The sequence below is a fragment of the Canis aureus genome, chromosome 18 (assembly GCF_053574225.1).
Source record: "Canis aureus isolate CA01 chromosome 18, VMU_Caureus_v.1.0, whole genome shotgun sequence".
Lineage (NCBI taxonomy): Eukaryota > Metazoa > Chordata > Mammalia > Carnivora > Canidae > Canis > Canis aureus.
This window is the reverse complement of record NC_135628.1, coordinates 14,923,022-14,947,141: the sequence shown is the minus strand read 5'-3', so window position 1 is coordinate 14,947,141 and position 24,120 is coordinate 14,923,022. Positions and strand designations below refer to the sequence as shown.

The window sequence follows — 24,120 nt, the reverse complement described above, 5'->3', positions numbered from 1 at the left end:
TTTAAAGATTATATTTATTTTTATATTTATTTAAGAGAGAGAGGGAACGAGAGAGGGAACGAGAGAGGGAGAGAGAGCACAAGCAGGGGGAGTGGCGGACAGAGGGAGAGGGAGAAGCAGGCTCCCCGCAGAGCAGGGAACCCAATGTGGGGCTCCTTCCCAGGACCCCGGGATCACGACTTGAGTCAAAAGCAGACATTTAACAGACTGAGCCACCCAGGTGTCCTAAGATGCCTCTTTAAAATACCTTTTGGAAGAGCAATTTCTTCAATTACAGCGTCTGTATTATTTTGCTGGCCACTATTGTAATTTACTTTACATGGATTTTACTCATGTAGAGGGTGATGACAATCATGCAAACATGTATGTACACGATACAGCAATAGACAAAGGCATCTGTAGTTGGGTAAGTCATCCCTATACAATAGGAAACTTAGCATTGGTCCATGAAAATCCACTGTATATAATAATACAAAAAAAAAAAAGAGGAGGAAAAGAGAGTGAATTACAGATTATTCCCTTACTATGGGGACCATGTTTTATGACTGAGAGACCAAGAGTTTTGTGAAGAGTTTACTAGAAACAGTGGGTCTGCATCTTCCCAAGCATGCATGGCCACCAGTCCAGTTCATGAAAAGAACGTAATGATTCACTTGTTCACTGTGGGTTGATTTCTGATGGACTTAGTTGCCCAAAGTCTCATATTTGTTATGTCATTGTCAGTAATGATGTTGGAACTCCTTTAGATATAAATTCTCGACCATTGTGGCATTTGGAAGAATAGTATTTGCCTACTGTCTAGGAAAGAGATTTGCAGTTTGGAAAATTTTGCAACATGGAAAGTCTTTGGAAGTATGCTCTAAAAGTTAGAATGTTATATGGAATTGATTTTCTTCCCTCATTTTTCTTGCTGGGCAGCTGCCTGCTACAGGCTTCTGAGGTCATGCTTCTTCTATACCTTAGAGAGCATATTACAAATCATATTATAGGTTGCTTGTCCTTTTTCAAAATTGTTATTTCAGTGTCTTAACTAGCATGAAATTCATAATTTCTTTGGCTTTGCAGATTCGGTGTATCAATTTGCAGGGTAATTCATCCATTTAGTGAGTATATACTATGTGCCAGATAATGTGTTAGATGATGGGGTATGAAGAAACAGAAATCACTTTGTAGGAGAGTTGTGGGCTGACACCATTGTCTCACAGAGATCCATCGAGGAGGTCAGTTCAGTGGTGGATATTCTCACAATGTGTCTTCCTCTGATCACCTTGTCCCATTGCTCTACTGTCTTCATCAAATTACTCCTGAGAGAGACTTTCTTTTCTTTCCAAGTTTTTGTTTAAATTCTAGTTAGTCAACATACAGGGTAATGTTAGTTTCAGTTGTAGTATTTAGTGATTTATCACTTACATACAACACTCAGTGCTCATCACAGCAAATGCCCTATTTAATTCCTATCACCCATTTAACACCCCCCTCTGCGCCCTCCCCTCTGGTAACCATCCATTTGTTCTCTATAGCTAAGAGTCTGTTTCTTGGTTTGCCTCTGTCTAAGAGAGACTTTCTTATGACCTTTTTTTTTTTTTTTTCCCAACTCTATTTAATTGCTTTTCTGAATCTAGCTCCTCTTCCAAACCAAGAAACCTTCTCTACCATTAGCCTTGGACTAAGAATGCTTCCATTCCTTTCATTTACCACACAGTGATTTCCATTATGGGCCTCTCTGTTTATTTCTCGAGGAACCGGATTTTAGACCACTGGTTTATTCTATCAATAACTCCCTAAAGTGGATTTGTAACTCTTTCTTGTGGCAGTTGTGTGGCCTACTCACCGGAATGCTATTTGGCCAGCCTTCTCTTCTCTTGGATCATGTTCATACTTAAGGAATATTGGCTTTAGAATCCTACTTCTGGGCATTTCTTACTAATCTTACATCACTCTGATTTTGTCTTATGCCAATTTTCTATCCAGACAAGATCTATTCTCTCCTCCTCTGCCCCTTTCTTCTTTCCCATCACTGCCTCATCAGCCAACTTCTGGACATCTTCTGGACATTTGCTCACCAGCCTAATCTTGCAAGATCTTCTAGGGGGAAAGTCATGTTGCTTTTTCCAGAGGCCCAGAACAGGCTAAAATGAAAGACTAGATTTTGTTAGAATCCCAAGAGGGCAAGATTTAAAAACACACACATGGGAAAACTTTCTCTTTTTCTGTTAAAAAACGGACTTTTGCCTTGCGTTGTCATTCTTAGGAGACAGTGACAGTGATTAAGTAGAAGTCCCAGTCCCAGAAGTCCCAGAAATGCACTTCAACTTGTAGATGTTCTCCTGGTGCTCGTGTCACAGAACTGGCACCTACTTCATCCATTCTCTGGGAAACTCAGGCACTGCTAGGGCATTATCAGGAAAACAGGAAGAAAAGCTTCCAATACACACCTGAGAAATAAAGAAAAACTCTGACCAGAAGAGTGTAATATTTGCTCTGGATCAAACCTGAATAGGCTGTTCATAAAGTCCTCACCTTTATCTAATGGGCAGTGTCTTCACACACAGTATCAGGATGTGTATGAGAACATTTCTTCTTGACATTCTAGTCAGACTGATCTTTGTTGTGTGACAGCATAACTTGGCTGTTCTTGGGCAGCCCGGGTGGCTCAGTGGTTTAGCACCACCTTCGGCCCAGGGTGTAATCCTGGAGACCCGGGGTCCCTGAAGGGAGCCTGCTTCTCCCTCTGCCTGTGTCTCTACCTCTCTCTCTCTCTCTGTGTCTCTTATGAATAAATAAAATCTTTAAAAAAATAATAACTTGGCTGTTCTCTATGTGATATAGAAATTCCAGTACTCAATGGGATCATAGGCTGATGGATCTTAAGATCTTGGGCCACGTATCTGAAAAACGCATGAAAGCTTATAGACAAAGCCTTTAGTATTCTAGATTGTCAGTTCAGCAAACCAAGAGGAGCCTAGGTTCTCTACCTTCCAGAGCAAAAATTATTTCTTTGGTGAAGAGGGTCGTTCTGTCCTGCTGATACTATCTAGCACAAGAGGACCTTTCCCACAGGGCCTGACAGCCTCCAATGCCTTCTCAAATGTTGAAGTTTATGATCAGCTCAGGGCTGTGAAGGTTGGAAGTGTTCCACCACAACTCTACCCTGGGAAACAACTGTCCTCATCTCAGGGATGTCTTTTAAAAATGAGGAGCCAAACATTTCATTTCAGATATTTCCATATGAGTGTTTTCCTTTGAGAAGGATCTATTCAGAAGCCATATATTTACTACTTTCATAATTTCACTATAATAAATAATTTAGATATTTTCATTTGACATTTGGTATAATTACATGGGGGATTTTTGGATAAAGAAAAAAATTACATTAAGAACTATCATCCTTGTCATCTTTCCATTTCCACATTTCATTCATCATTGGATAGGTTTAAGTACAAGTTGTACCAACGCAATTACTATAGAAAAGGGCAAAACTATAAGCCTAAGAGGAACATTGTTGATGAGTGGTCCTCTACAGATCAAATCAGGGTCCGTAAGGTATTGTATAAAGGCAAGTTCTATACGGTTTAAAAATTTTGAGCTCCAAAAACTAAGCGTTTTTTTTTTTAAGATCTTATTTATTTATTCATGAGAAACAGAGAGAGGGAGGGGGAGAGAGAGAAAGACAGAAAGACAGAGAGAGAGAGAGAGAGAGGTAGAGACACAGGCAGAGGGAGAAGCAGGCTCCATGCAGGGAGCCTGATGTGAGACTCGATTCCGGGTCTCCAGGATCACACCCTGGGCTGAAGGCAGCACTAAAACCCTGAGCTACCCAGGCTGCCCAAAACTAAGTGTTTTAATGTAATATCATACAACATTTAGTGTGGTGAGATTAAACAGTAACCAAGAGTTTGGATAGACCCTTAGTGTTCCTTGTTAGAGGTTAGTCATGTGTGCTATGTAAGGATATATGCACTCGGGAATTATTGGTGAATTTAAGAGTGGTTGATCCTCTCTTCTTCTCCTTTTCCTCTAGGTTTGGAAATATCCTGGGATGGAGACAGTTTTGTCGAAGTCATGGCTGCCCCCCATCTCAAGGGCAAGCTCTGTGGTCTTTGTGGCAACTACAATGGACATAAGCGTGATGACTTAATTGGTGGAGATGGAAATTTCAAGTTCGATGTGGATGACTTCGCTGAGTCCTGGAGGGTAGAGTCCAATGAGTTCTGCAACAGACCTCAGAGGAAACCAGTGCCTGAACTGTGTCAAGGGACAGTGAAGGTAAAGCTCCGAGCTCATCGAGAATGCCAGAAACTCAAGTCCTGGGAGTTTCAGACCTGCCACTCAACCGTGGACTATGCTACTTTCTACCGGTAGGTACAGTGTTTGGGGGATGGGTTTGGGTTAGAGACCAAGGATTGACTAACCGTGAAACACTGTTTCAAATTTCTTGGCCTACAAAACAAGGGCCCCCAGTGCACACGGTAAACATTTTTTCTTTCTTGTGTTGAGACTGATCTTATCCTGACTCAGTCCCACGTTATACCTCAAATTAAGAGATTTCAGGGAATATTTTGGAACTATCTCCTACAGGTCATTCTTTTTTGTGTGTATGCAGGCTCACTGGGAAGCTGGGATTTTTCTAGGTGTTAGGCTTGACTCTGAGATTGAGGAGTTATCTCCAAATTCTGCCTACACGGCAGCAGTATAGGACAGAGGTGGGAATCTCAAATGACTCTGGCTGCCTTTGGGCGTTTGAGTGAGCTTGGTTATTTGAGGCCTGAGGAAGAGTTCAGGTCTGCCTCATTGTCTAGCCCCCAAAAATCTGCAGGTGGAAAACAAGGCAGTGAAATGAGAATTCCTTGGGTGTTGGCCAAGTCTCAGACTTTGCATCCAAAGTCAGGGGAGAGTAGAAAGAAGGCTCAAAGATGGAAAAAAGGAAAATCTCTTATTGAGAATATGGATTCCGTAATCCTTTCTTCCATGCTGCAAGGTTGCATTTGAGAGTTGATGAGTCTGGCCTGGTTGTACTTCCATTTATTACACAATTCCATGGGTTCAAGATCTATGACTGTCTATAACTTTAACCACCATGGGTGTGGGAGGAAACATGAGACGACACAGCCCAAAAGGCCTTGTTGAAGTGATTTGCCTGTGCCTCTTAAAATGAGAAAGCTCCTGTGGTCTGAAGCCACAGAGAAGTTATTTTTACTCTTTAATTGCCACCAGTTTATTTCCCCTAGTTCTCGTTAAATGTGATCTTTTTTTATTTGATCTTTGGACATAAAAGATAAAGTTCTATAAAGACAGCTCAAAGTGGAGTGGAAAAAGGACTGTCCCTGTCATCACGCACCCCTGTACATGGCTGCGTCTGCCAAACCATTTGGCTCCGACTCCTACGTTTAGCTCTTTCAAGCCATTTTCCTCTTATAATTTGAATTCACTGGGTTCTCTTCTTCCTCCTTCCTGTACCACCTCCTAAATTGACCCCACCCTTGTCTATTGAAATTGAAAGATCTTAATGTAAGACTTTGGAGCGAGTTAAGCAGCTGGACAAACAAATGAAGCTTCGTTTGGAATCTAAACACCCATCCCTTGAAGGTCTTGAGGGGAAGCAGTAGAGCATAGCAATTATGAATTTTGTGGTCTTCCGGGGCTAAAAATCAGGATGTTTTATAACATTGAACAATTATTTAAGCTCTCTAAACCTTAGTTTGCTTATCTGTGAAGTGGGGATAATAAAAGAACGTACCTTAGAGAGTTGTAATTCAGATTTAGTGAGATTATAAACGTAAATGTATATGCTCAGCCCAGTGCCCACACATGGCAAGTGCTCTGTAATTAACCTATGGCTGCTGCAATTTCTTCTATTAATTAAATTAAATGATGAACCAGTATAAAGACTCTTGTGGAAGCTCCTCTGCTGTATTTACAGATTTGGATTAGCCTCTTCTCTGTCTAACATAGAAAAGAAAGGCTGTATACTTCTCTCAGGGCCCCGACAGTCTACACCTTTGATTTTTATCCCATTTCAAAGGAGTGTGTTGAAAACAGACATTGGAGAGCAGTCCCTTTGTGCAAATTTCTGTTTCTTTTCCCTTTGGCGATTTATTTCATGTGATGATCTCTGGACTGCAAACAGGAATATGATGAGCACCTTGGCAGAAGTCGTGAGAAATGACATAGACACGAACAGAGAGAACCGGAATTGTTAGGTGGCCAGGCAGATGCTCGCCTTCTGCCCTTAGATGTTGCTGCAGCTGCCACAGCAGCACGGTGGGGGTCGCTTGTTTGTGTAAGGGGCTTGATGTGCAGAGGCTGAGGTGCTCATGAGAACGCACCCGGGATCTTTGTGCATGAGGACTGGAGCCCAGGACGTGAGGGGAGGTGAGCTCCTGTTCTGCTGTGCGTGGGGTAGCAGCAGAGCACCCTCCCGTGGCCAGCCACATCTTCCTGGGAGAAGCAGGGGAGCTCCAGAGAGCGGAGCTGGACAATCCTGCCTGTCACAAGTCCTGCTGATGATCTCATGCCCCAGCCAAGAGGGTTTCGTCGTGCATTTTCAAAGGAAGGTGGCCGACGTTGGGTAGATCCTGTGTTTCTTTCCAGTATACGTGTGGCAGGAAAAAGAAAATAAAGTCACCATGGAAAGGTCATTTTGTTCCCAGGGGATCTGCAGTGAGGATCAAATCTTAGAGAGGGTTTAGGAAGCAATGGATGGAGAATGTGTTGGGTGATATCCAGTTGGATCTAATCTTGGCTCTGTTGCTTTCTAGCTGTGTGGCCCCTGTAGCTAGCTGAGTTTTAGATTCTTTAGCCATAGAATGGGTATGACAGTGACTGCCTGGTGGGCTGGCTCCTCCAAGGACTGAGGACAGTGGGCAGTGCCATGTTGTATGTGGTGGACGGCCAGTGCTGGCACAGTGTGCTGTCGTCCTCTGTCCCTCTCTTTCCCTGGGGAATCTTGCCCCCAGCTCAGCCACCTGTCTTTCTGATTGTTGATATCTTCTCCTGCTCATATCATGGAGAACTGGTTAGATAGATTCTCACTGATAAATCCACGGGACAATTTAAAAATGAACTGTTTCTCATTCGTAACACTGAGTGAGATAGGCTAGGGCTCCATTGTAATCCTTTTTAAAAATGTATTTTATAAGAGTAATATATGTTCATCGTATGACATTTAAATATTAAAATAAATGAAGAAAATGGCAATCATATGATATTTCACACATGTAAATTTTTGCCCACATATTCTATGTCACTGGCGGAATTTCTAAAATGAATCCAAAAACATAGTCATGATCATAGCTGTGACCTTATTTATGAATCATTACAGGACCAGGATTTGCTTTGATGGCGTGAAAAGTCATGTACATCAATTGTGTATGAATTTGATTCCTTGCATTTTCCCCTCACCCTCCTAAAGAAATATGAGTAATTCCTTTATTTTTTAAATTTTTTTAAGATTTATTTATTCATTCATTCAGAGAGAGCGAAGAGAGAGGCAGAGACACAGGCGGAGGGAGAAGCAGGCAGGGAGCCCGATGTGGGACTCGATCCTGGGTCTCCAGGATCACACCCCAGGCTGCAGGCGGTGCTAAACCACTGTGCCACCGGGGCTGCCTGAGTAATTCCTTTAAGGAAATACAAATGCAGTCTTCTAGATACTACTGTGTGACATGGAGAAGAGAGAGAACAAAGAAGATATTTCCCTGAGGAAATGTTAGCTTTTTTTGGATTTTCTTAATCATATGATAAGTTCCATAGAGCACATTGTTATAAACATGAGATAACCATCTTCTAAAGTGAAAGTAGTAAGTCTAGTTTTTTTGAATTAGTGTTTACTTTTGAGATGTCTAGGATGTAAATCTTTCATCTTATTTGACCTTTTATCCAGTTCAACATTTTATTTTATTTTTTAAAAGATTTTATTTATTTATTTGAGAGAGAGCAATCAAGCACGAGTAGGGTGAGGGGGAGAGGGAGAAGCAGGATCCCCACTGAGCAAGGAGCCCTATGCGGTGCTTGATCCTGGGACTCTGGGATCATGACCTGAGCAGAAGGTAGATGCTTAACCGACTGAGCCACCCAGGTGCCCCTAGTTCAACATTTTAAATAGTAAACAATCTATTGTCTAAAAACTTGAAAAACTTTGTAAATGAATAAGAAATCAGCCAAGATTTTTTTTTTTTCTCTTCTGGGAAACTTTTCAGGTTTTGCTAATTTTCAGCACAAATCACTTCTACCTATCCTGGCCTCATTTGGCATAAAAATGCAATATTTAGTTGGATATTAATTTAATCTTTGTGATCAGCATAATTTTGTTTAATTTACCAATTGAATATGTTTAGGTGCAAGGTAGTTTAATTGTGAATCACATAAAAATTTTAGCTGGCTGCATTGATAAGGAGTCGTAAGTCCTCGAGTTGCTAATTGACTAGTCCTTCAATTAGATCATTCCCTTTAATAATTTTTTGCATCCTCCTTCACTGGTATGTTACGGAGACATCCTAGTAGCTGGGGAGGTAGTGGACTGTGGAAAAATTGATGTGAGGTCATTTGAATTCTATTTGGATTCATGCACAGGCATCCCCGTGGGGGATGTGTCGAGTATGTTCACGCCTCTCTTCTTATTTCTCATGCTTACCTGACTTTCCCAGCCTCACGTTGCCTTCTCTGTGTCCGGATGCCAGCTGGGATATCTAGGAGGAATAAGCAGACGCCCCCCACCCTCAGCCCTGAAGGCTCCCTCCAGATTCTCTGCAACCAGCCTCAAAGCTGCTCCCCACTGCTGCCTTGGGCCACACTGACCAGGAGCTTTGGGCAGCCCTGGGCAGGGAGAAGCCAAGGACGTGGGGCTGGGCTGTGCAGGTCCAACTGCAGAAGGAGAAGACCTCATTGCTGTGTGAGACATCAGCAATGGGGGTCTTTCCCTATGCAGACCCCGAATCCTGGATAACATAGTTACAAGAAAGTCTAACCTGCCGGGAAAGCAGGGCTCTAAAGTCGGGTCAGGCCCACGTTTCAGAGAAGTCAGGAAAATGGATGTGGACTGCAGCGAAGCCCAGCCACTTACAGACCACAATCATCTCAGGACTGTTTTCCTCTCTGTGCCCTCCTTACTGGGGTCTAATTCACCAGAGCAGAAAACTCTGTTCACTTGTCCGCTTTGAGAAAGTGTCTGGGGATTCCCAGTCTAGGAAATGTTCTTTTCTTTCCATGCAGTGGTTTTTACAGCTGTAAGGAATTGAAGTAATGCCAGAGGATTCACAGATGTGTCCTGCCCTCGGAGGTACCGGGAGGTAGGAGGTGGGAGTAGCGCAGGAGAACACTGGAACTTCTCTAGCACAATGGTGGTGGATATACTGGTGTCCAGGGACTGACGAGGCTTCCTTCCAGGAGAAGATCACAGACTTTGTGAATGACCCACTTTGTGTTTTCCTACAAAGGAAACTAATAATTTATTATAAAACAAGAGAAGAGCTCGGGCGAAGAGCACAGACTTTGTGTGTATGTGTTTGTGCATGAGAAAGTCATATAAAACTAACTGCTGTTCTATAATTAAAATCAACTCGATCTTGCCTCACTTCAAAGAAGAACATGCTGAGAACATTTCTGTCGACAGCTTTTAATAACCTGTCTCAAATTGCCGTTAGAACTAGGGTCCTGGGGCCCCGGGGTGGCTCAGTGGGTTAAGTGTCTGCCTTTGACTCAGGTCATGATCCCAGGGTCCTCCGCTTGAGCCCTGCAGCTACTCCTGCTCCGCGAGGAGCCTGCTTCTCTCTCTCTCCCTCTGCGGCTCCCCAGCTCGTGCTCTCTCTCTGTGGCAAACAGATAAAAGCTTTTTTCTTTTCTTTCTTTCTTTCTTTTTTTTTTTTTTAAAGAACTAGAGTCCTAAACCAAATGAGATGTTCATTTTAAAGTGTGACATTATAGGCCTTTCTTTTTATTTTCCATTTGGCATACTAAGCTTTTAGGATGAGTCAGTCACTCTGAGTCTGTCAAGAAGGTACGCTGACACCGGGTGGCAGTAAGACACCTCAGTTGTATCACCTATCAGACTTGAGTCCTTATAAATCCACCCATAAAGTTCAGGTGTTTTCTCTACTCATTAGTGTGTTCTCTCTCCCTCTCCCTCTCCCTCCCTCTCTCTCTCTCTCCCTCCCCTCCCCTCCCCTCCCCTCCCCTCCTCTCTCTCTCTCTCTCTCTCTCTCTTCCTCTTAACTTCTGCCCTAAGCTACTCCTTTCACTGTGTCTAAATATACAACACACATTCCCGCCTCTGGGTTCATGTCATTCCCTTGCCCGGGATGCCCTCATTTTATACATTGATTTAAGCTGAAGGTATAGCTCAAGCCTCATCCCAGGCCACTGGAGATATTCTTTCTGTAGTTTCTTAGATATGCTGATTGTATTTATCATGATTTAACACATGCTATGTTGCACTGCCATCGTCCCTCCAGCACTGAATTTTAGGTTCGCTGGGAAATGAGGAATGTGTTTTCTACCCTTTTGTATTTCATCCAGCATCGCCCCTGGAATGAAATGTTTCTCAGCTCCTTTGCTAGCCTCTCTCCCATGTCTATCCTCTCTGAACTGTGACTTCTGCTATGCTTAATTCCAAGTCCATCTTAGGTCTTTATCACCACACTCAGTTACGCACTTACAGGGTATGCATGCATCTCTGTCCTAATGGGGAATGGACTGGTCATGGCAGGCAGAGCCTCTGGTCCACCTTCGATGCACCTGCCAGCCCTTCTTGTTGCATGAGCCTACGGCTGTGACTACCTCTGGATCTCAGCACTACCTCCGCCTACTCACAATTCACTTGAAAGCCACTCAGACCACCCAGCTCCTCTTCTATCTCTCAGCTAGGATTTGGCCTTGCCACCTTCGTACGCAGTGTTTTGGTTCATAGTCAGTTCTGTGTTGGTCTCTCCCAGTTGGTCTTCAGACTTCAGATTAGCCTCCTCTTATGGAGGCACAACAACTGACCTCCCATGGGGCGATCTTGCCATGGGACCAACTGACCCTGTGTCCTGACACCTGAGGAGTCACACCCCTTCACTGATCTTGAGCCTTCTAGCAGGTTGGAACCAAAGCCTCATGTAGTCTTTCCCTCGACTTTATATCTGGTCTTTTCCATATCAGTCACACGTAGCTTCTTTCCTATTTGCTCCACCAAATAACCCAAAATAAAAGTGTTAAACTCCCTTCTAAGTGCCTAGATTTCAGTTCAGAAGGGCCCTTCCTGGTGAGTCCAATTTTCTTGGGGCCAAAGCAGAAAAAATATACATGAGTATACTTAGAAAGGTCCAGGGTTGCTTGGGACATCATTGTATCCAAGTCTAAAGTCATCTCATGTTTATATTTTCATATCAAAAATAAATGATTATCCTTTAAAGAAGAAACAAAAGAGAAACAGTACCTATCTTAGCAGGTAGGTTACCCTTTGAGGAGAGTTTAGGCCAACTGTATGGCTAACCAACTACAGAGGTGGAGGGAGCGCAGGCCATGCAAGACAACCCTTACTTCTGATACTGCCAGTTCGGAGGATTTCTCAAAATCACTTCGGTGTCAATAATTTTCTAGAAGAACTAACAGAACTCACCAAATGCTGTTATACACATGATTATAGTCTATTATAGGGAAAGGATACAGATTAAGGTCAGAGGAGACACAGGGCAGAGTCCAGGAGAGGTCCAAGCATGAGCCTCTGCTGTCACTTCTTAGGGAGTCATGGATTGACATTAAGTTCTCTTGGCCACCATGCTGGCAATATTCACCATTCTCAGGGTATTTCCAATCAGGGAAGTTTCACCTGAGCCTTTGGTGTCCAAAGATTTTACTGGGACTACCACCTGCTACCTCTATGGCTGACTTCTGGTCTCCAGCTTCTCTCAGAGGTCATACTGTTGCCCTTACTATCCGGTTCCTCTGGAAATTCAGGGCCCATGTTGACATGAGGCCCAAAGCCCCAATCAGAAGTCACATTGTTAAGTGTCTGGTGTCCAAAGCCACCAGGTAAAAAAAACAATACTCCTGAAAGGCAGGACGTTCCAGGGGCCTAGACACCACCCCCCTGGGAGGCAAAGTCCAAACCAGACTTTTGGGCAAGGGGTTAGTTCTTTACCACACAACCTATCTGGCTCAAGGTTAAATCTAATTTCAATTTGGTTTTAATTTTAGCTTTGAGTTTATTTTCAGCATAAACTTCCTAGAATCCTGCAGTGTTTCTCCTCAGAAAATTACATTCTGGGATGCAATTATATTCTGGGAGGCTTTTGAACACATTTGAATGAGTGTCATTGTCAGAGGTAAAACACTAATTATTTTGTAGCATCTCTCTTGGCTGCTTAGGGGACGTCTTGATTACTTCTAAGTAAACAAGAGGCAGTCTGGTGCAGCTTCCTTATATTTTCATTATTTATGAATGTAAGGCCTTTTCCATCCGTGAGAGCAAGGCTGACATGGGTAGTGTTTTCTTCATTTCCCTGTTGAGCTATCTGGGGCACTGAGAGGTGAGGGGACTCATTGGGGGCCACCTGTTGAGCCCGGGCAGCCAACCTAACAGGGCACCTAGTCCAGGATATCTGGCAAGAACCTCCATGGCTGCTGTCAGAGCCTCTCACTATACATTCAGACTTTAAATATCCTGCTCTGCCATGAGTTTTTGGAAGAAGATTTCATTAATTATTTAATTTGCTTCTTTTACAACTTTCAACTGAGCACCTGCTGTGTGCCAGAGTCTGTTGTAGGTTGGCAATTCAGGACTGAACAAGAGAGACAAAAGCTTTTCCTTCAGAGGATCCAGAGTCTAGTGTGAGCAGGCAACACTAAATAGGAAACAAGGTCACCACCAACTGTGAGAAGAGTAATGGAGGAGACAAGGCAGGCTGGAGGAGGCCAACTTTGAATTAGGTGGATGGGGAAAGGCTGCATGAGGAGCTTTCCTTTGAGGAGAGTCCATGGCAGATGGGAAGGACTGGTGAGGGGAGGCCCAGCCAGGGTAGGGGAAAGGGCACAGGCCCTGATGCTGGGCAGGATGTTGTGGCCTGTTTGCAGACCAGAAAGGAGGCTGTCATGATTGACACTTATAGAAGCCATGAGAGTTTGTGGCTCTTTGTCCCCTTCTCCTATTCCACCTTTCTCCCAAGCCCCTCCCCTTGGGCAACCACGAGGTTTTTCTCTGTACCTATAAATCTGTTTACGTTTCATTTTGTTGGTTGGTTCATTTTTATTTTTAGATTCTACATGTAAGTGAAATCATACAGTATTTGTCTTTCTCTGTCTGACTTACTTGGCTTTGCATAATGCCTTCTAGGTCCATCCATGTTGTCATAAATGGAAAGATCTCATTCTTTTTTTTTTTTTTATGGGTGAGTGATATCCCATTGTATGTATATACATCTTCCTTATCCATTGATGGACACTTAGGTAGCTTCCATATCTTGGCTATTGTAAATAATGCTTCATGTATCTTTTTGGATTAGTGTTTTTGTTTTCTTCAAGTAAATATCCAGGAGTGGAATAAATAAGTCATGGGGATGAATAGGACAGCATAAGTAATATAATCCATAATATTGTAATAGATTTGTATGGTGACAGATGGTAGCTAGACCTACCATGGTGAGCATTTTGTAATGTCTGTAAATGTTGAATCACTACACTGTAACCTGAAACTAATATTGTATGTCAACTATACCCCAATTAAAAATAAATTAAGTAATTAAAAAAATACACACTTGTTGGGAAGAAAAAAGTGATGGGTATGCTGCCAACAACCATTTGAGCTTGGAAGTATATCCTTGCCCATTTGAGGCCCAGATGAGGCAACAGCCCCAGCCAACACTTGGAGTCTCTCCTTTTGAGACTCCAAGCAGAATCCTTGCCTGGACTGTTGATCTAGAACCTGGGATAGTAAATATGTGTTGTTTTAAGCCACTTAATTTGTTGTTTAAGCCACTAAACTTGTTGCATGGCACTGGACAACTACTATACGGAGAAATCAATTTTGACTTATCTTTGGATTTACAGTTTCTTAAATACTGACAGAAAGTACAATACAAGTACTCTTTTTTAACCATTTCAAACTTTACCATTTTATATAGTTTGATGTGACTCCATCAATTCTGGGCTCCCTGTCCCTATTCTATGGTTCTATAGCACTCTGTACTTCTCTTATCATAGTAGATTTGAAAAATGTATTATAGTATCTTTAAAAAAAAAGATTTTACTTATTTATTTGACAGAGAGATAGAGTCAGAGAACGTAAGTGGGGAATGGCAGAGGGAGAGGGAAAAGCAGACTCCCGCTAATGAGCCCGAAGCAGGGCTTGACCCTAGGACCCCAGGATCATGACCTGAGCCAAAGGCAGACATCTGCTTAACTGATTGAGCCACCCACGCATCCTAAAGTGTCTTTTTAAAAACCTTATCACGTCTAAATTGTAGGCTCTTTGAAGCTCATATGTTTTGCTCATGGTCGTGTACCCAGTGCCTAAGAAAGTATATGGAATATAAATGTTTTCTGGTACTCAAAAATATATATTGGATGACTAAATGGGGAAAAATGAATAAGCAAAGAAAGATTTTTAAATAAGTGATGGATAGAGTGGTACAAAATGAATGTGGCATAGCTGTCAAGTAGGCTCTGTAGCCAGCATCAATTTCTGCGCTCCTCTACTGGCAAGTTGTGTGCTGTTGAGCAGATAGGTTCCCATGAAGCCCTGGGTACCTCTTGTGTAGAAAGCGATGGTGAGAGGACCTGTCAGATTGCTGTGGGGGTTTGTTATGAGGCTTGAACTCTACATGGAAATTTACTTCAGGCCTGGCATAGGGCAAATTATGCTCAGTCAATAGCAGTTTTATTATTAATATTATTTCATTGCTCTGACATAGAAACCTGCTTTATGTGGAGTTTGCCTTCAGTGTAATCTATTCAACCTGGTTCCAGAACCTGAAAAAAGTGTTTCAGTTTTCTTTTCTGTGGTCATTTCTAGACCCATCTGGAAGAACTGTTTCATATCTGGCATGGAAATGAATGCTTTTTCTTAAAACAAAGCAAAGCAAACAAAACCAAGAGCTGATTAGAAATTCATTAAAGTTTTCACAGTGTGCTCTTCACAAATTATTTCAGCTGACAGTACTGACCCAGAAGGGGCGGTGAAGAAGGGACAATTCATTCTGTTAGATGAGTACTTAGATGTGAACCTTAAAAAAAATTGGATTCATCTCCAGTGAGGGTAGAGATTGAACATAGAAGGGGTTCATATGTCTTGTTTTGTTTTTCTTACAAGAATACAAAGTGTTGGAGAAGAAATGTGTGCCAAGTTCTGACTTTCTTCATGCCAAGATTCTTTGTCTTCTTTAGTAGTATTTGAGCATAATGTAACCTTCAGGTGGTGATTGAAGGTTATTACTAGGGTATAACTGGCACTTAGGAGCATCGTTCCTAGGAGATCTGGGGTGGTGGTCAGGGCTCCTGAGCTCTATTTGAAATTTAGATCTTAATAGCTCTGGTCTTATTATAGCTTCCGTTGACCTATTTCCTCCTCCTCATTTCTTTTTTGTTTTGATGTAGAAAATAATATTGGTTAATACTGTTTGTGAACTAAGTATTTAAAGATTCTGAAAAAAGACCCAAGGCTTCTTCCTATGAGAAAAGTACTTTGGGACACGGACTGTATTTTTCCCCCTTTTGCCAGTGGTTACCAGAGAGATCAAAGCAAGTTTGTGATCCATTTCAATCAAGTGTATAGAACGTCAGGGCCAGGATTTTATTTTCTAAACTAATCACAGTGCTGGTTTCATTTTTATCTTTCTGGCAGTTTTCATTTTATTTCATTCTGCGTATAGTTTTGTAAGCTGATTTAAATCCTTTCTGGAACAAGTTGGGAAATGAATGACAGTGGCCATGGGCAAGGGATTTAGCACCTCTGAACTTGCAATGTTTTTCATTATAAAATAGAGCAACAGGTTGCTCATGAGACTAGATGAGGTTTCCTTTGTAATGATATAATGACTAAGCAATGACCAAGGGGCTGGCAACCTCACCAGCAAGATACAGTGGCCTTCATGAGGGCAGGCCTGAGCTGAGCCCTGTTGTTTCAAGTCATCCTTTAGAAAATCAGGATATGCAGTTGGGTGCCAGAACTCAGAATCAAGAGCACCTGGAGACTGGTGTCCTCAGGCTTCCATCAGGGCACATACAGAGTGGTTAGAACCTTGATGTATTGTAAGCACAGCATCGTGCCTCAGTGAAACCACAGGGACAGATGCAGAATCTGTCCTGGCAGCATCATGGGCTTTTCAAGGCGTCATGGTGGCCGTCGTTCTCGAAGCAGCAACAGGACTTCTGTCCAGAGCATAGGGCTGTACTGGGTTGATGGCCCTCCAGGACTCTTTGACCATTTCCTAATCAAACTGACAAGAACTGAAATCAATGAAGAGTGTGTACATACAAAATAAGAGGTAACCTTTTGCATTCGTGGATCCTCCTACATACTGTTCTCTATTTACATGAAAACCTAATATTTGACCTCATTTTTTCTCCTGACCTGGCAAGTAAAAGGTGTAGTAGGCTTTTACACACAGGCTTTTTTTTTTTGGGGGGGGGGGAAGGGGGGCAGTGGTTCAACCAGGGAACAAATATTGAAAAGTGTGTATATGGAAAAACAAACAAACAAAAAAACCAAAAAAACCCCAAAACCAAAAAACAGAATGGGCAATCTGGTTAAGGAAAAAAATGATGAATTATTATTTTTTCATATACCCACAGTCCTCTTTTATAGGCTTCTGGTCAATTATTCATGTCTGGGAGTCAATGAAATCAACAAATAATAAATTAAAATATATATTATCTATTGTAAAAAAAAAGCATAGATTATTTTGTAGTCACTGTTGTGATTAAGTAATTCACTGGGCGCTGTTCAAGGTGCTGGAGCTATAGCAGGGAATAAGATAAATGAGTCCTCTGGCTCACAGAGCTTGCAGAACAGGCTAGGGAGTGAGCGAGACAAGTAAACATGGCTGTAGATAGGGAGGGATGCATTTTTGAAAGATGTACAGGATGCTGTGGGAATCTGCCAGGGGGTGGCTTCCTGGAGGAAGTGACTTCCTAAGCTGAAACCAAAAACATATGGAGTTTAGGTGCACAGAAAAAGTAGTAGGGACTTAGGGAGAAGAACAGAGGGAAAGATCCCAGCCATTAGAGACTGCATGTTTAGAGCTGTGGAGCACAGCAGGAGGCTGGCACAGGCAGCTAGACAGATATTCTGGGGTGCAGCATCACAAACAATGAGGGGTGAGGACCATGAGTCAGGAGGCAAAGGCCTCACCCAGATCACTACAGGTCATGCCCCGGCATCCATGAGACAACGGAAGGGGCTCACTGAGTTTCTTTCAGCCATTAACTGAGCAGTGGTTCAGTGAAGTGGTTCACTTACTCATCATTCATTTATTTATTAGTTTTTATACACCAATTATACATTCTATGCATTACTTCATAGCTCTCACACCTTAGCAGGTGTCAGGGTCATTTAGTGGGTCTGGGGTGGGGCTTCAGAATGTGCATTTCTAAGAAGTTCATAGAACTGGGGGTCGGGGAACCACGCCCAAGGAGCCTCTGCACCATGTGAAGGAATTACAAGAACTGCTTCCAGGTGTTTATGAGTTCTTCAAGGGACTTAATTCTCTGAGATTTTTCTCTACTCAACAACTTTTTTTTTCTATTGGGTGTGCGTGCGTGCGTGTGTGTGTGTGTGTGTGTGTGTGTGTTTATCCTTTACTGTTTACCTTCAAACGTTAGGGATGAGAACACAGAGTGGGTCCATGGCTTAGGGGTTTAGGAGCTGAGATTATGCTCACTTAGACCAAAGGGGTAATGGGAGCTCAGTGGCATTTCTTAATGTGTAGTTCAAAGTACAAGCACCAAAGTAAATCTTTTTACCTTTTTTTTTGGTGAGTGAAAGGGTGCTGGTCCTACTGCCTCCTTGTCCATAGGGCCAGGCCAAACAGAAGTGCTGGATTTGCTCTGCTGGGTTATTTGTCAGTCAGAATTAGAATCCAGAGTCAGAGTTCTCCTGGTACTGAGATGCTTTTCACTGAACCCAGTGCAAGGAACCACCGGGGCACTTTTAGAGGACCCGGGGTCCAGCCAGTGAGGGGGAACGGAGGACCGAATACAGCACAGCTTTGATGCTGATCAGGATCAGAGCCCAGGGTTCCTGTGCAGAGGCAGGGCTGCCCAAATCCTCTCTTCCCCCAGGTCCTCAGACAGAGTCAGGGGCCAGGACTGTGCGCCCAGAACGGCCGACAGGATGTATCTGTAAACATCTGTTTCCTTTCTACTGGTGTTAGGCTTTTAAAGAGCCCAGTCAATGGGCACACAGAGTAGAGAAATAAATGCTTTGCAAGGAAATGGGGAAATCTGGTGGCGATACTGGAATTAATAATTCTTTTAACATGAAAGAGCTGTTCCCTATGATCTTTACTGTCTTACCTAGTGTTTGGAGTTTTAAAAGAGAGAAGACAAGCTGGTTTGTTCATCGCATCACAAGCAAATGGCCCATGTGTGAGCTTGAAGGTAGGATGCATTTGAGCTGCTCAAAGAATATGGGGCCAGAAGACCTTTCAGAGCCCCTGAAAGCTTTTCCATATGAAAAGGAAGCCAGGAAATTGGCGTCTTCATTTTGTCTTTGTGATCAAAGCTGGGAAGGAAAGATATTAAACAGATACTGACCCATAGTTTTGTGGACACCGTTAGGATTTATTGGCCTGAATAGCAAATAGGGACTGCAGAAAAGCTGAGGTTGGTGTTTACTTGAGGGGATAAAGAGATTCAGATCCAGAAGCCTACTGAAAACAGAGGGCTGTATTTCTACAGACCGTGAGTCCATGGGCTTTGGTGATAGGAGATACCAGCAACCAAGTGAGCGAGCATTGATTGACATGCATTAGGTGCCGGAAGCTCTGATAATACAGTACAACGTTAATAATAACGGGTAATGCTATGCTAAGTGGAGGAATAAGAGCTTACGTATTTGAGTGCTCCCCATGTGCCAGTGGCCTCTGAGGGCTCTGCCTGCCTGCAGTGTTCCACTTGTGTGGGTGAGGAATCAGAGCTCACGCTCTGACAGGAGTCGGACCTGTCAGCCAAGGTCACCAGGCCAAAAAAAGGCAGTCAGGATTTGAAACCAAATCTATTTGACTCAGAGCATATGCTTGTGACCATGACCATCATAATCTGATAATAACAGTCAGTCATCACCTATCCTTGACCTTAAATTATCTTCGTTTTCTAAACTGAGCTAAAAACCCTGGGATTTTTGCAAATGTTTCCTATACCACAATTTATTTTCATTTCAAAGGCTGTCTTTTCTTTTAAAATATTTTTTTATCAGACTATACTTTTAATGTTTTAAAAATATACATTTTTGTTATAACAAATTAACTTTAAAGTGTTTGCAAAGAAGCATTTTGCAAGTAAAAAATGTATGCCTAAAGAATATATAAAATATTTTCTTTTAAGCAAAATTATCTATCCAGGTTTTGGAAGCATTGTGCTGTCGTCTTATGTTGGCTGAATTTTGAATAAAGCAATTTCATCCTATTGGTCTTTTAAATAGAAATATATGAATTTCCAAACGGTGGCCATTTTTCTACTCAAATTTTTCTTTCCAGTTCACAGTGTTAATCCTAGCACTGAGACATGCTAATGTCTGATCCCAAAGGTTGAGTTCATCACAGAATGGTAATCCTTGATTCCAGTGCTCTGCACCTATAAAGTATTTGTAGCTTTTTTCATCTTTTTTCTTCTTTTTGCTTTTAAAGACCGTGTAGAAACAATGTCTTAAAGAAAGAAGCTGATTTCTATTTCACATCTTGCTTAAGATGTTCCGATTGATATGATACTGGTGACTCAGTGATTCTAACTTCTGGGAGGCCACAAGCCTTGTTGAGAACCTGACAAAAGCTAAGGTCCTTTTTCTAGAAAATGCATGCACGCCTGTGCATATGACAGGGAATTATCTCTGTAGGGATCTGGGGACCCTGGGTTAAGAAAGCCTGACTCTTTCCTCCCTCCTTCTCTCCCTCTTCAACTCTTTAATCAATGCTTTTTGAGCCATATTAAATGTTAGGTGCTGTGCTGTGTGTTGGGATTACAGTGGTGAGTGAAACAGACGTGGCTTCTGTCTTCATGGGGCTTATAGTCTCATGATGAGAAAGACAGTAATCCAATATCCTCAAAAATAAATATGTCATGATATGTATGGGCTACCAAGGGATACTTTGGTGCATAAGCAGATCATTTCACAGGAGGGCCAGACCCAGTAGGTGTGTGCATAGGGGAAGAGGGAGGCATGTGCATCAGACAATGACCCCTTCTCCCTAGCAAATGATACTTGAGCTGAGAGCAAAAGGATGGGTAGCAGTGAATCAGGCTAAGAGACAGGAAGAGAGGGCCCTAACCAGGAAGTATCGTGGCACACTCAGGTGCCTCTAAAGTATTTATGTAGCCCACCCCCTGAACTACCCACGTGCCTGTCCTAGGGAGCTTGGTGTACTTCCTGTGTTATACTCTCCATGTAATAAAATCCACTACTCAGAATCTTACCTGTCAGCGACTCATTCATGTTATGAGTCAAATCATATTTCCCCTGAAGGTAAATCCCTCTTATGGGACTTTAAAGTAGGTTTTCTCTTCATCCTCAAGGGAGCCCATATTACCGAATCTGTTGTATCCAGGGCAGGGGTTTATATGACCTGCTACATTGTGCTTGGAGTCAGGGCCATGTTCCTTTGCAAAAGCACATCTGGAGTGATGAAGGCACACTTGCTGCACAGGTTGTACGCACACACACACACACACACGTGTGCCAAGCCATGTCCGTGCCACCAGCACACATTCAGTAATACAGGTGTGCCACCACCCTGGCACGAGGTTCAGACCTTTGTTATTCTTTGTCAGTCCTTGGACTGGCACTGCTGGGAACTTGTTAGAAATACAGAATCAGTCCCTACACTCACCCTCCTAAAACACGATGTGCAATTTTGGTAAGATTCCCACATGATTTGTGTACACATTAAAGTTTGATCAGCGCTGATTTGGTTTTCTCCACTTCTGCTCTGACCTAAGCTGTACTGTGTTGTTGAATAGCTTTGTCTCAATGCTTCCATTAGAGGCTTGATAGCACATTGAAGCTTTTGATTATCTATATTTTAATAGAATAATTTCTTTTCCTACGTGAAGAAAGGGAGGAGTCCAGGTAACTCATGGGACAGTTGGGATTTGACTCTCGTGTGTAACAGATGTCCGTATTCACAGGGGCCGACGGCACACTGTCACACTCTGCAAAGGCATGTCACCTGTTCACGGGTTGGTCACCTGTTACAGGCCTTGTTCTTTATGATTTTATAGCAGATGGAAAGTCTCTCTCTCTCTTTTTTTAAGATTTTTATTAATTTATTCATGAGAGAAACAGAGAGAGAGAGAGAGACAGAGGGAGAAGCAGGCTCCTGTGGGGAGCCTGATGTGGGACTTGTTCCCAGAACCTTGGGATCATGACCTGAGCCAAAGGCAGACCCTCAACTGAGCCATGCTGGTGCCCCTGGATGGAAAGTCTCTTAATAGAAAATTTTAAAGCAGCTGGTGATAATGAACTAGGGCAAAGCAATTGTATACTAATCAGTGAAAAAGCTTATATTTAGAAGTGGTAAGGTCATTTGTGTTTGCTTCATTCTTGGTCCTTAAAAGGATCTTCCCAGACATTGAGCTACAAGCTGACAGTGAAATGCAGCCCAGCACCAGCCTGGCTCATGCATCTGGCTTTCCGGCCACGTCTCACTCCCCACTGGGCCCGTTTCCCTCTGTTCTTGATTCCCAGGCTCTGTCCTTCAGTTTTTCATATAGTAACTCATTCCCTGCCTCACTGGGCCGGCTAACCACCCATTTTGTTCCATTTTCTTTCCTTTCCCTTGACTTTAGCATTGCTCACAGCATTGGGTAGGAGACTCTTCCCAAACGGGTCTGGGCACCCCTCAGCGGGTGGAGGATCACAACTTGGGGGGACTACAACAGCCCATGTATTAAAGTGGCAGGATAACTTTTCTTTGCACTTGGATGGTATCCTCTATTTCCTTTTTCTTTTTCTTTTCTTTTTTTTTTTTTTGTATCCTCTATTTTCTAAGTTTTAGCTGTATTTGATTAAGTTTAGCTGTAGCATGTACTTTTTACTCACCTTATATGAATTAGGTCTTTTTTTTTCTTCAGTTGCATATAAAGAAAATCCCAATTAAACTAGTTTCAATAGTAGTGTGTTTAACCCGTAGAAATGAGGATTAGTTGACTCATGTAACTGAAAAGTTAGGGCATTTTTCACTTTCACTCATGGCTTGATCCAGGGTTTAAATGAGGTTACCAGGGTTTGTGCTTCCTCCAGTTCCTGCCCTCTGTGGTGAAATCCAGTCCCCCAGACCCGAATTATTCTTGGTTAGAACTTCAGACAAATTATGCTGACAGGAGTGAGTCTTCTCTCCCAGGCCCCAGCAAGTCTCATGCACCATCTTGGCTCTTTTTTTTTTTTTTAATTATATATTCAGTCTCTCTCTCTCTCTTTTAAAATATTTAATTTATTTATTCATGTGAGACACACACATACACACAGAGGCAGAGACACGGGCAGAGGGAGAAGCAGGCTCCATGCAGGTAGCCTGATGTGGGACTCGATCCTGGGTCTCCAGGATCATGCCGTGGGCTAAAGGCAGTGCTAAACTGCTGAGCCACCTGGGCTGCCCACACTTCCTTGGTTCTGACTGAGTCTTGTGCCCATCTCTAAACCAATCACCATAGCTGGGAAAATCAAATGAGTTGATTCATTTAGACAGGTGGTTCTCAAAACTTCAGCAGACATCACACTCATCTGGAGGACCCACCCAAACACAGATTGTCGACCCCACACTCAGAGTTTCTGATTCAGCAGACCTGAGGTGGGATCTTAGAGTTTCTAACAAGGTCCTAGATGGTGCTGATGCTGCTGGTCAGCGGACCAGGCTTTGAGAACCGCTGGTTTAAACCAATCAGGGGCTCATCACATAGTGAGAGAGAGAGGGGCCAACGTAATTCAAGGTGCTCTTTTACCTGAGGAGTTGGGGAGATGGATATTTCTATTTCTCCCTCTCTAGCATACTTGTGCTCTGATTTAACCACAATTCCTGCCAGTGTATAATGATAAACACCTCTTTGGGGGACTTAGGTTTGGGGATCATGACTGTGACCCAGAGTTTTCATTCTCATAACCCGGAAGGGTGGTGATGATGGCAACAATAAGCAAGTACATATATAATATATGTGGTGATTTCCTGTGCTACAAAGAAACAGAGAGCAGGGAGGGAGATGGAGAGTGATGCCAGGGTCTAGAGGGTGTTTCCTGTAACTCAGTGATGGAAAGCCTCTTGGATAAGGTACCACTTGAGCTGAGATCTGAAGGGAGAGAGGGAGTGAGCTCTGCCCCAATTTAGGAAAAAATGCCATCGAGGTAGAGTGCAAGGGGCTTGGAGAGTTTGAGGAGGTCATTGTATCCATGGCAAAAGGAGCGAGGGGGAGAGGAAGAGGTGCAGAAACATAGGACTTTATAGACTATGTATGGAAAGGGCCTTGGGTTTTTAATGTGAGGAAGAAGAGAAACTTCCTGAGATATGAGTGGCACCTCTGGGAGTGGGGATTTGAAATATGATAGAATAAACATGGATGTAGAGAGAATGAACTGTGCCCTTCTATTCAGTTAGTGTCTAACTACTGAAAATCCAGCCTTGGGCTTTAAGTGGACCTGGCTTTTTTTTGCTTCCTACCATAACCATTTCTCTTTACCATATGTTTTGAAGCTCAGTGTTCTACAGAGGAAAGGACACATTACTCATCTGTCTTCTGGTCAGTGCCTCTCGATCCCCTGCCTGAGTTCCTTTCTAGTTAAGTCGAATATAAGATTGTTTTCTACTGAAAATAAGCTCTGAGCCATAACCCACCATCACATAAACTTGAAACTCCACCATTTCTCCCATTCCTCCTCCAGGCACTGGGGAGAAGGATTGCTGTTGAATTGTGCTTGGAAAAAAATTTTTGGGATCACATTGATTT

The 24,120-nt window shown here is 42.8% G+C and overlaps 1 protein-coding gene across 3 annotated transcripts in view; it reads left to right on the top strand.

Annotated features, from left to right (window-relative positions):
• Positions 1–24,120, top strand: part of BMPER (BMP binding endothelial regulator) — a 244,030-nt gene that overhangs the window by 166,099 nt on the left and 53,811 nt on the right. For all 3 annotated transcript variants that reach the window (XM_077856229.1, XM_077856227.1, XM_077856228.1), the window contains one exon: positions 4,022–4,358. In XM_077856229.1, the coding sequence (XP_077712355.1) occupies positions 4,022–4,358 (337 nt within the window). The remainder of the gene's footprint in view (positions 1–4,021; positions 4,359–24,120) is intronic.